General features: G+C 37.3%; 1 protein-coding gene across 16 annotated transcripts in view; it reads left to right on the top strand.

Moving 5' to 3' along the window:
* Positions 1–365: 365 nt before the first annotated feature.
* MARCHF7 (membrane associated ring-CH-type finger 7) overlaps positions 366–12242 on the top strand; it is a 37332-nt gene continuing 25455 nt past the window's right edge. For 9 of the 16 annotated variants that reach the window (XR_015746529.1, XR_015746526.1, XR_015746527.1 and 6 more), the window contains exons 1-3: positions 366–488; positions 4844–5006; positions 8480–8638. Coding sequence is in view for 12 of the 16 variants with exons in the window: in XM_087949881.1 (XP_087806007.1) it covers positions 4854–5006; positions 8480–8638 (312 nt within the window). In the remaining 4 variants the exon portion in view is untranslated. The remainder of the gene's footprint in view (positions 489–4843; positions 5007–8479; positions 8639–12242) is intronic. The other 7 variants (XR_015746528.1, XM_087949885.1, XM_087949887.1 and 4 more) reach the window with 1 other exon arrangement.

Below are 12242 nucleotides of genomic sequence, written 5' to 3'. Positions count from 1 at the left end.
AAGGGGTCTCTTTCCCCCTCTTCTCCCGGCCACACCAGCACCTCTCTCTCTCTCTGAGAGGCCCGAGACTCGCATCCACCGCACAATATGTAATGCCGTCCAGTGACGTATGACGTACGTCAGAAGCCACCGAAGACCAGCGCCAAGCGCGCTCAAAGCACCAACGCAACTCTGCCGCTTCCGCTTTCCCAGCAGCCTCTGGGTGAGCCGCTCGCCCCACCCACGACGTCTTGAGTGGGGGGGGGAAGAGCCCGAGAGCCAGATCTCCGTATTAGGCGAGGCTCGGGTCGCTGTTCTCGCGAGAGTTGAAAGGACGGGTGTCCGTTGACTCCGCGGTGATTGGCAGGCGGCGCGGAGGTAGCTTCCTTCTCAGTGCAGACCGTATACTAGTCAGCGGCCGCCATTGTCGGGTCGGCGAGCGGCTGGGGTGGGGGGAGCCCGTAAAGGCGGCGAGCGGCGCTGGGGGAGGCGGCGGCCGACGCAAGCAGGTAATGTCTTGCGGTGGAGAGAGAAAGCGAAGCCGAAGAGGCTGGTTGGAGGGCCCTGGCTTCGCGGGGAGTTGCGGAAGGGAAGTGCCACGGTTTGGGGAGCTCAGGAAGTCTCCATTTTGTGGGCTTGGGAGACGAAGTTCTTGGCCCAGTTTCCTCCCCTTCCCTGTTTGCCTTGTACGGTTCGGGAAGAGAGCTCTGACTCGGCAAACGGGCCCCAGACCTGCACGTCTGCCCTGGGCGCGTCCGCGAAGAGACGAAGACGCCCTCCTCGATGGGGCTTCGTTGTGCAATCGAGTCCGGAAAAGAGAAACCTCCCGCGGCTTTTACTGTTGGTTGGGTTTTGGGAGGAAACGCCGTTTCTTATCTAGCGATAGTCCAGTTTGAGAGAGGTCAAGGAGCCGCCTCCGTGCCTTAAATTAAAATCGGACCTCGGGTTTTCCTGGTCTGTCTCCAATATGAGGTCATTGGGATTTTTATTATAGAGTACTTAAGTCAGCTTGGTATTCAGGTTATGACTTATCCTTTACAAGTCTCCCCCCAGCTTTTTAGGATTGCTTTTTAAAAAAATCTGATAAAAAGGAATGCCAATAACAGTTCGGTTTGCTGCTTCTCCCTTGCCTTAATTTGAATGTGGTATTCAAATAGATGGTTTGGTTTTTATGAGTATTTAGAAGGGGCGGTGAATATAATATAATAATATATATATATATAATATATATACACACACACATACATATACACACATACATATACATATATATATATATATATATATATATATATATATATATATACACATACATACATACATATACACATATACATATATACATATACATACATACACACACACACACGCACACATCCCCAGCATTTATTGCAATTTTGAATGTATCGACTTGTTAGAGGACTACTTGTTCATTTGTCTTCACTAACTGGGTATGATTTCCCTCCAGTGAAAAGTGTTGTATTTAGTTAGAGCCCTATGACCATATCCGGTACTATATTAGTTACTGACCAGTAGAAAGCACTACAATGGCCATTTTGGTTTTTATTGGGTCTCTTCAAGGGGTAAGTATCCTCCATACTAGGTAGTTTTAATTTAATTCTTTAATGTCCATTATGGAGGATGCCTACCTCTGGAAACTTTCAATAAGGGCAAAACCAGTTGTGTAATGCCTCCTACTGGTCACTAGCCAATATAAGCCCCCTCTGTGAAAGGAAGCAATCTTGAGGTCTCTAGCATGAGGCCCAGACTGATAAACATCATAACTAATTTGAGCACATAGAAAGAAAGGCATACTTGTGTAGCTTCTATAAATAAGAATTCTTTAGCTATGGTTTTTACAGTGAAAAGGCTATATAATAGACGGAGAACATGGAGGCTGGATGTTTATCCATTGAATAACAAACGTGATAACTTGCCCCAAATTGGATTTGTCTAAAACCTGTGGTTGATAGGTTGCTCTTTCTATATCAGCAGGAGTTTGATACAGCTAAGTTTTGTGGATTGAATAGGACAAAGATGCTTATATGCCAACCCATTCTCTGTCTTGCCTCATTTTAATTTTAATCTGTTAACCATTCCATGTAAAAGTGAGCTACAATTCATGAAAGTTTGTGTTTTAATAAAATTGTTAGTCTAAAAATTGTTACCAAACTCTAATTTCGTGGAACAGTTAAGAAAATAGTACCTAATCAATTCTCTTCCTCTAATTGGGATGTTGTAAGCACAGTACCCGTCATGACCCCTCCTATTACTGAAATACACATGTTGAATGCATTTCCTTCTGTTTGATGCAGTTTTGCCATTTAAAACTAGTACTTAGAACAATGCAGTGAGACTTGTCTGGGTCATTTTAAAATGGCCTGGAGATACAATTTTTAAAATTCTGTGGCTAATCTTGAATCATATTTGGAATTTTCTGAACTATTTTATTTTTTTATGAAATAAGGCTGGTAAATGACTAGCTGCTAGGAAAATTTTGAGGCATGGTAAGGTAAATGTAAAGGTTCCCCTTGCACATATGTGCTAGTCATTTCCGGCTCTAGGGTCGGTGCTCATCTCCGTTTCAAAGTTGAAGAGCCAGCGCTGTCCGAAGACGTCTTCGTGGTCATGTGGGCGGCATGACTAAATGCGGAAGGTGCACAGAAAGCTGTTACCTTCCCACCAAAGTTGTCCCTATTTTTCTACTTGCATTTTTACATGCTTTCAAACTGCTAGGTTGGCAGAAGCTGGGACAAGTAATGGGAGCTCACTCCGTTATGCAGCGCGAGGGGTTCGAACTGCTGACCTTTCTGATCGACAAGCTCAGTGTCTTGGCTACTGAGCCACCATATCCTCTTCACGTCACCATGTCATGAGGCATGGTACATGACTACTATTTTACAGAGACTTTTTTAGGACTGCTTCTTTTGCATTGGGATGTACATTAATAGTGTAGAAATAAATGGGTTTTAAAATAGGAAATTGCTCAGATACTCTCATGGACCATTTTGCAAATAAGCCTACAATTCTTTCTTCTTAGTATTGTCACAATTTTTTGAAATTGACATTGTACAGAAAGAAGCATTGTTTTAAGTTGCACCAATAAAAAGTTATAAGCAAACTTCTCCTTTCTGTTGCATACCATGACCTTTGTGAGCAGAAAGGAAGATTGGATTGTTTAGCTAGATACGTACTCTTGTTTATTGATAAGAGCTTAATTTCTCTTAGTTTTGATTTTGTTGTGGCCTGGATAGTCAAAAGTGGAACAATAGGACACAACTTTGATTCTGTTCAAATCAAAGGCTATGAGAAGAGTAGGAACATTAATAACCTTCAAGGTAATTATGTTGGCTGTTTTAGGTCTAGTTTGATATTGGATTTGTTAGCTTACAGCTATGCAGAAATGAAGCAATATATAGTAATGTTATTTCTCCTCTCAGTATAATTGGCTATTGTTGGATTTTTTTTAAAAATCGCAATATGTTTTTGATAATGAAATCTGCTAAGATCCTAAGGGTATAAGTTATAGATATTTAATATATAGGCATGCTTCCAGTATTGGTAAGAATGTATTTTTAGCTAACCATCCCACGATCCAAGTTATATTTTTCAGTTTTTTTAATATTCCAAAATCAATCCATATGAATAATAATAGTTGAAAACCAGAGATTGACAGAACAGGTTCTCATGCAAAATAATATTGAATACTTGATTAAATACACAGATGAATTATATGCATTAAAATAAGATAAAGTTCTATTTGCCTGCAAGACTTATGTTTACTTCTAGGCCGTATGTCCAAATAGTTGTTTCTAAACCAGCGTTTAATAAATTGCATATTATTTATATTCCACAGTCTGTTTTGGGAGGAATAATAATATGAATTTTAAATAAGGTATAATATCTACTAAACAAAAATTTTAGAAGTATGTTAATGCTGTATTACAATTTATTAGATTACATGATTGTGTAAAGATGCAATAAAAATTTATTGAAAAGTGATGTTTAATGGTGACTTGATTATAAAGTCTAAATCATACATGTATGACATTTCTGTGCTTTTATCAACATATGCATTACTAACACCTAATGGACATTCAGAAATGTTTAGTCAATTGATGTACTGTCTTTAGATTTTATCTAAAGATTTGGGGTTGCTGATTTTACAGATTAGTGGTCTCTAGAAAGTGATACTATATTTTAGGTGGAATTGATGACATCCAAAAGCAATGCAAAGGCCTTCCTAGCCACAGTTGCCACTTGCTTCTCAAGCAAGAGCTGTAAGTTCAGGAAGACCCCAGATTGTGCTCTCGGTCTGTCTAAGGCAGAGCCACCCCATTAGAACCAAAAACAAGTCCCCAGAATCAGATAGTCCAAAAAACTCAAAACCACTTGGTCTTGTTAGGTTGAATTGAAGTCTGTTATGTCCTATTCAGCTCCTATCACAGCCTCTAGGCCAGGGGTGGGCAACTATGGCCCTTTTATGAATTATGGACTTCAACTCCCAGAATTCCTGAGCAAGCCATGCTTGCTCAGGAATTCTGGGAGTTGAAGTCCATAATTCATAAAAGGGCCATAGTTGCCCACCCCTGGCCTAGGCACTGCGATTGAACCTCCATGGCATCTCTCAGGTGACCTGGCACCCTAACTTGGCTAAGTATCATCAGCAATTTATAAAATTTATATTTTTGATGCTTGTATCTCATTTATAATATCTAAAATATTGATCAGAGGTTTTGTGTACAAATATAGAGGCAACATTAACCACTGGTTACTATCTGAATTTTAAACCTGTAGCTTTTCTTCCTATATTTTGCACATTTCATTATCTAACTAGGAAAGTTGAATATTTGTTTTTACATAGTGCACACAAAATGGAATCAAAGCCATCAAGAATTCCACGGAGGCTATCTGTTCAACCATCTGGTTCTCGAAGTGGTAGGATAGGAACTGGAAGTGGTGGAACAAGTTTAACTGATTCATACCATACGAGAGAGTCTTCATTAAGACTTGATTCTGGACGCCAGGTAACTTTTATGATGGTATATTTTCCATCTTTCTCTTGTTGATGAGTTCAAATTGTCCAAAGTTTCATTGATAACTTGGTTATATAAAAGATGCTGAATTATTTAAATATTTTTTTTTTCTGTTTAAAATCATTCAAAACTTCATTGTTGAGATTGCTTTATGGTACTCCGTTTTCTTTCCCTCTTGACAATCTATTGCATTGCATTCCATTTTTGTTTTAATGTACACTGTACAGAATTATTAGGCAAGTTGTATTTTTGAGGATTAATTTTATTATTGAACAACTACAGTGCTCTCCGTCAATTCAAAATGTTAGTAGACCTCAAACCTGAATATTTAAGAGAATAAAAGTAAGTTTTTGGCTTTCTTAGGAGAATATATGTGTACACAATTATTGGGCAACTATTAGTGTGCAGAATTATGCAACTAAATGAAAAACAAAAAAATTATCATCTCACTTGTTTATTTTCATCTATTAAAGTGAGAATAATAATTCAAAATTTACAAATATTTCTGACATTTCAAAAAAAACAACCAGTGACCAATATAGCCACTCTTGTCAGTAACAGTCATAAGCCTTCCATTCATGGAGTCTGTCAGTTTCTTGAACTGTTGATGATCAACTTTTTGTGCAGCAGCAACCACAGTCTCCCAGACACCGTTCAGAGAGGTGTACTGTTTTCCTTCACTGTAAATTTCCCAGCAGGCTGCAGTTCTGGAATATGACAGCACTATAGGATAATGGGTTCTTATAGGTTCACATTTGATTCTTTTCGAATCTTTGGCAGTTAATGTGCATCTTTTTTTCTCAACTTTTCTTACGACCCTGTTGACTGTAAAAAAATATTTGATGGTTCTGTGATCATGTCCCAATATGTTATCAATTTCAAGAGTACTGCATCCTTCTGAAAGACTTCTTACAATTTTTGACTTTTCAGAGTCAGTTAAATCTCTTCTTTGGCCCATTTTGCCTGAGGAAAAAAAGCTGCCTAATAATTATCCACACCTTGATATAGAGTGATCTTCTTAGGTCACACCCTCCCTCATTACACAAATACACATCACCTAATATACTTATATCCACTAAGCATTCAAGTTTACACAGCTTGGAGGTGGAAAATATGCATGTAAATAAGGATATGGTCAAAATACTTGCCTAATAATTGTGCGCACAGTGTATTTACATAGAGATTTGCAGTTTTAAGAATCCTGAATGATTTTTTACAAGGAAAAAAAGCATTCTTTACTAAAATCAAGAGCAGTTTAAGGTCTCATTAAAAATATTTAGGTTGTACTCTGAACTTTAGAACTAGAGGTAGTTCTTGGATTATTGTTCAAAATTATGATAATGCTGAAAGGGGGAGATTTAATGACTGGCCCTTGAAGTTCCAGTCATTGCAGTGTCCCCACAGTCACATGACCATGATTTTGGTGCTTCGCATCTGGTTCTCTAAATTTATGATGGCTGCAATATCATGTGATTGCCATTTGCGACCTTTCCTTCTGGCTTCCCACTACATCAATTGGGAAGCCGACAGGAGATCAAAAGTTGCTCCTGCAAGTCACTCCTGCCACTTTTTTGCCCATTCACCTGCTCATGGTCTCTGCAGCATCCGCTCACCTGTAGCACTTACCCACCTTTACTCCAAAGCACCTGCCTGCAGTCCTTAAGTTATGATGGCAACCAAGACTGCTGAGATTGTTGTCACTAAGTGATTTGGTCATTGTGGCATTGTACTTTAGCCGCATCACTTAGCAATGGAAATTCCAATCCCAATTGCTGCTCTAATCTGAGGGCTATATTTTCTTGGGATGTACTTTCTATCTGACTTCCCACAACTTGTCACTGACTTGGACTCCTTTACCATATTTTTTAAATTAGAAAACATATTAATTGCATTATTTTTATATGTTAGAACTGTGGCTGTTACAGGCATAGCATAGCTAGAACAGTAGTGAACTAGTGAATAAAGATTCTGCTAAAAGTACTTGATAAAATTGCATTTAAAAAAAAACTGATCACAAGTATTAGGCATCCGATATGTAGGTATTGCATAAGTGGAATTTGTTATAGTGCTGTGTGAAACTTTTTGCCTAGAGTTCTTGTAAGTTTTCCTCTAGGTGTTCTGAAAAGAAAGAAAAGAAATGTAGACCCATCTTTAAGTTATTTAATGTTCCTAAGCAGGTTAATATACAAAGTAGCATAAAGTCATTGTGTAAAATCAGAACAATATAAATAACAAAAATAATAAAACATAATAGCTATAATAACAGAATGACTTGAAAAAATCTAAAGTTATAAAGTATATGGGGAAATAAAAAAATAGAATAGAAATTAATATACTGTATATCTAAGATTATGAGTTTGAGGAGACCATGTCAAATTCCCATACATTTAGAGAATTCCTTAGATGACTTGGGATTGGTTTCTTATCTCAGCCCAACCTACTTCAGAAAATGGTAGCAATAAAGAGAATTAGACTATGTTGCCTTGAATGCCTAGAGGAAAGGAAGGCTATATAATGAAATAATACAGATATAAAAAGTTGTTAGTTGCGAAGTAACTATAGATAGTTATTGTTATGTCCTAAGGATGGTCACCTAGGCAAGTCACACAAACAGTGGCTTTTCAAGCAAAAGTTTTCTAACATGACTGAAAATGATAGGTGTTGAGCATGGGAATTCTGCATATATTCTGCTGCTTATCTGTAGCGGTTACCACAAGTTCATCCTATAGTATATGCTGCTTTATCCCTGGAAAAAGAATCCAGAATTGAATGATTATCAACTAATAAGAAATTATTTCTATTTTATGAATATATACAATTCTTTTTTTCTTTTTTAATTCTACTTTTGTCTGTTTAGTACTTTATTTTCTTAAAACTAGTTAAATGTTAAATAAGTAGGCATGATTTGGTTTTAGCTAAAGTATATGAATAATTATTTGTGTGATATGAGTTAATTTGCATGTTAAGAGGTTAGCAAAATTTAGTGCCTAAAAATAGAAAAAGTTCACAACTCTTCAAATTTAGTATTTCTCTGTAAGAAATTTAAAACGAGTTATTTACCAAGTATTTGTAGCTTTTTTTCAGTCCCCCCCCCCCCCAGTATAAGTAATTGTATAAAACAGTAATTTACAACTATTGTTTTAAAGTGACTTGCATAAAGTGACTTGCAAATGTTGCCAATATAGCAGAAGCTCAGTAGTTCTCTTCAGTGAGAGGAGAATAGTAATGTTTGGTCCTGCTTAGAAAATAACTTAATGAAAGCTGAATTTCTAACAAAGTAAACCTTGCAGTTATGACCCACATAGGATGAGGTAAACTTATTTTTGTAGATGGGATAGGAACAGTTGACTTCTAGAAAATGTTTAAATGTGATTAATTAAAAAGTGAAGATGTTATAGATTTTATTTTCTTGTGTGGAATGATGCCCAAGCAAGGCATTAAGTGATAAACATATTGTTTCGTAGGAATCTAGCAGGTTGCATAGTTCTAGTAGAGACTGGTCAGTTGAAGAACAAGAAGCATATGAAAGTTCATGGAAGCTTCCAGCTTCTTCTCCAACTCACTACTCAGGGACACTTGATCGTCCGTGGTCTGGAAGATTTTTGGGAAGCAGAAATAGATTGGTAAGAGTTGCATTGTTAATCTATTGAAGATCAAAAAATTGTGTGTGTGTGTTTGTGTAAAAAGAGACAGACATCCCAATCTCTGGAACTAAAAATGTATATTAATCACTAAGCTTTTGTTACCCTCTGCTAACATCGTCAGAGTGTAAAACTACCATTAAGGAGATATGTGCCTTTATATAACATTAACCAATGGCCATTGTGCGCATGACTTTGACAGCATTCTCTTTAGTTCCCTTCCTCATCTTAACGGACTTCTGCCTTAAAGGCCCTTTTGTTTTGTCCACTAGATTCATTTATTGCTTTGCTAGTGATGGGAAGCAGTCTCTGCTCTTCTAGCAGAATCTTTCTTGGTGCCTCAATGCTTGGTAGGCCGGTAGCTATTCAATATGTCTATTGATGGAGTTGTTGTTGAAAATCAGGCTTCTTTCAGTAAGTGTCCTCCTTTGGTTGCATCACGGGCAACAGTTTTGACCTCTTGAAAATTAAATATGTGATTGTGTTCCTTCATATGTGTCCAGATCTGGGAGCACTGCTTTTTGTGCTGGACAGCCAATTTATGTTCCTGTACTCTGGTCTGTAACTGCTTGGCCGTTTCCCCTACATAGTTGCTTGCACAGCTACTACGGTTGATAGGTAAACCACCAAAGATGCCTGTTCTTTGGGTAATGTTTCTTTTGGGCGCATCACTCTCATTCTCAATGTTTGATCCGGTTTGTTCGTCACCTTGACCCCTTGTGTCAAGAGAATGCATGCAGAAGTTTCAGGTACCTCCCTTATATATGGGAGCACCCTCCATTCAAATGTTCCACTAGCACCTTCAATAGGTTGTCAGGCTCTTCAGATAAAGTCCATAGAATAACCATTGAGCTTGCAAACTTGATAGACGTATGCCCGCTCTTTGGCTTTGGCTGTCAGTGTGCTACAATGGGTATCTATTCTATAGAACAGTACCCGAATACAACTGACTTTGTGTGTGGTGGGGTGATTACTCTCATTGTGCAAAATACGGTCCGTGCTTGTGATTTTTTGATGTACACCTGTGTCAAGGCTCCCATCCAGGTTACAGCTGACTAGTACATCTAGGAAGACCAGTGTTATTGGCCTCTTCTTCCACCATTAATTGAATGTCTGGGTATATGGAATTGAGGATTTTCATAAATCTGGTCTTATCTTGCTGTTTAATAATGACAAACATGACATCGACGTAACATGCCCAAAACTTGTGCTTGTATATTTTCATTGCCTCATATTCTAATTTCTGGAGGACTGCCTCAGCGATCGCTCCCGAGATCGGAGACCCATAGGTGTACCTTTTATCTGTTCATATGTATGGCAGTTAAATGAAAAATAGGTTCTAAGGCAGAAATTCAACAGGAGGAGGAGATCGTTTGTGCTTGGGGATTTGGGGTTTCATGATTCCTTCTCCAATAATAGTTCTTATATAGTTAGGGTCGCTAACTCCTGGGGGATGAATGTAAACAGTAATACCACATCAGATGACACCATTGTTTCATCCTCCCCAATCTCCATTCTCTCTAACCGTTGTAGAAAGTCGGTAGAAGATTTCATGCTAGTGGCACCTTCAATCAAATGTTGTAGCTGTCCATATAACCATTTGGCTAAACCAAATGTGGGAGTGACATAAAAGGAGACAATGGGGCTCAGGGGTACCTCTGTCTTGTGGATCTTTGGTAATCCATAGAATCATGCCATGGCTGAGTCTTTTGGTCGAATCATTTTTAGATTCTCTTCATCCACTTTTCCGTCTTGAGTTTATCAGCTACCTTATTAATTTGGTTCTTGAAAGATATCATGGGATCCTTATCCAAGAGTCGATAGGCACTCTTGTCATTGAGGAGGTCATAGACCTTATTATACCGTTCTGTCCATGTCTACTGTTGCCCTGTCCTTATCAGCTGGCAGTATAACGATGGAATTGTTAGATACAGTGGCCATTGGTTAATGTTATATAAAGGCACATACCTCCTTAATAGTAGTTTTACACTTGACAATGTTGGCAGGGGCTAATGAAAGCTAGTGAACAATATAATTTTTTAGTTCCATGTGTGTGTCTGTGTGTGTCTGTGTATATGTGTGTATGTATATATATATATATATATATATATATATATATGTATGTATGTATGTATGTATGTATGTATGTATATGTATATGTATATGTATATATATATATATGTATGTATGTATGTATAATATGTGTGTGTACTTTAAAAAAATAGTTTATTAAAACAATTAAAATACAAAACAAAATATTTAAAACAAAAACACAACAAAAAAAGATATTAACAAAAAAGTGTCTTAAAAAGAAACAACACATACACACATAACACCCTATCAAATTGAATACTGATTGGTATAATAGAACAATATTGGTTTCCCACTCCTTGCAAAACACCCCTTGCAAGAATTTTAAACTGTTAAAACTTTTAAATCTACTTACAAATTGTTCGGCTGTCATTGGTAAACTATATTAATAAAGTAGTTAACAGAAAATAATTATAATAGACATGTAAAAATATAAAAGTAATAAAAATTGTGAATAGTAATAGGAGGAAGATAAAGTTGAAGTTCCAAACCCTCTTTTAACAAGCTGTTATTTTATTCACTCATAGAAAATTTACCAGAACACCAATCATCCCAGATATTAATTGGTCCTGGATTAAATATCCAAGTTTGTTTCTTTATACAATTTCTTATCAATTGCTGATAGATTGAATACAATAGGTCCAGTCTCCAATCTATCTTCCCCCAAAATTCCAGATAAAATCGTTCCTCAATTACATGTATTAAATCTGTTTTCCACTCTTCATCAAATTCCTTAAAGAAAAAACATTTGCCACTTGTCCACCCAGAGAGTTCTCTGCTATTATATAAAAGAACACTGTTAAGCTTCCAGAAAGTGTATAGAGCCAGGATTTATAATTTCTAAGTCCGTATTTCTTCTTGAATGTTTTACATCTGAGAAATCACATTTTTTTCTTCTTGATGTTCTCCACTGTCAGTTATTTCCATATCATATTCCATATTTCTTCCCAATGTTGCTTTAAAAACAAATTCTTCTTGTAGGCTTAAAAATGTAACTTTTAAAAATTGTTTTGTGCAAAATTTATAAGTTTATCAAACCATTTTGGGGGAAAAAATCAACTAAGGAGATTGCATCTTGTTAGTCAGAGTCTACTTTCCCCCTTGGGTGTCAGCCTCCTCCTCTGTAATCTGATCTATTGTTAGCTCAAAGCAGCAGGGAGGGAATAGTGAGGCAATGAAAGAGACAGGGAACATATTTTCCGGGCATTTAATCCAAAATGTGGAACCAGCTTCCCTTATTGACTGCTTGTTGGAGTGCCCTCTCCCCCAAAAGTTAAGGTCACAAATGGCAATCTTAGGACATGGTAATCATTGTATGCTGGTTGGCAAGTGCCCAATTTTGACAATGTGACTGCAGGGGCATTGCAAAAATTGTAAGTGCAAGGAATGGCCATTAGTCACTTTTTTCAGTGCTATTGTAACTTCGAACTGTGGTTAAAAAGAATGGTCATAGATCCAGGACTACCTGTACTTTGTAATACCTTATTTGGCAGAA

This window comes from Notechis scutatus, chromosome 1 (assembly GCF_049901735.1).
Source record: "Notechis scutatus isolate UNSWTSFEM ecotype Mainland chromosome 1, rNotScu1.2, whole genome shotgun sequence".
In the NCBI taxonomy this organism is placed as follows: domain Eukaryota; kingdom Metazoa; phylum Chordata; class Lepidosauria; order Squamata; family Elapidae; genus Notechis; species Notechis scutatus.
Note: the sequence above shows the minus strand (reverse complement) of the source record. Positions and strands in the feature narration are given on the sequence as shown.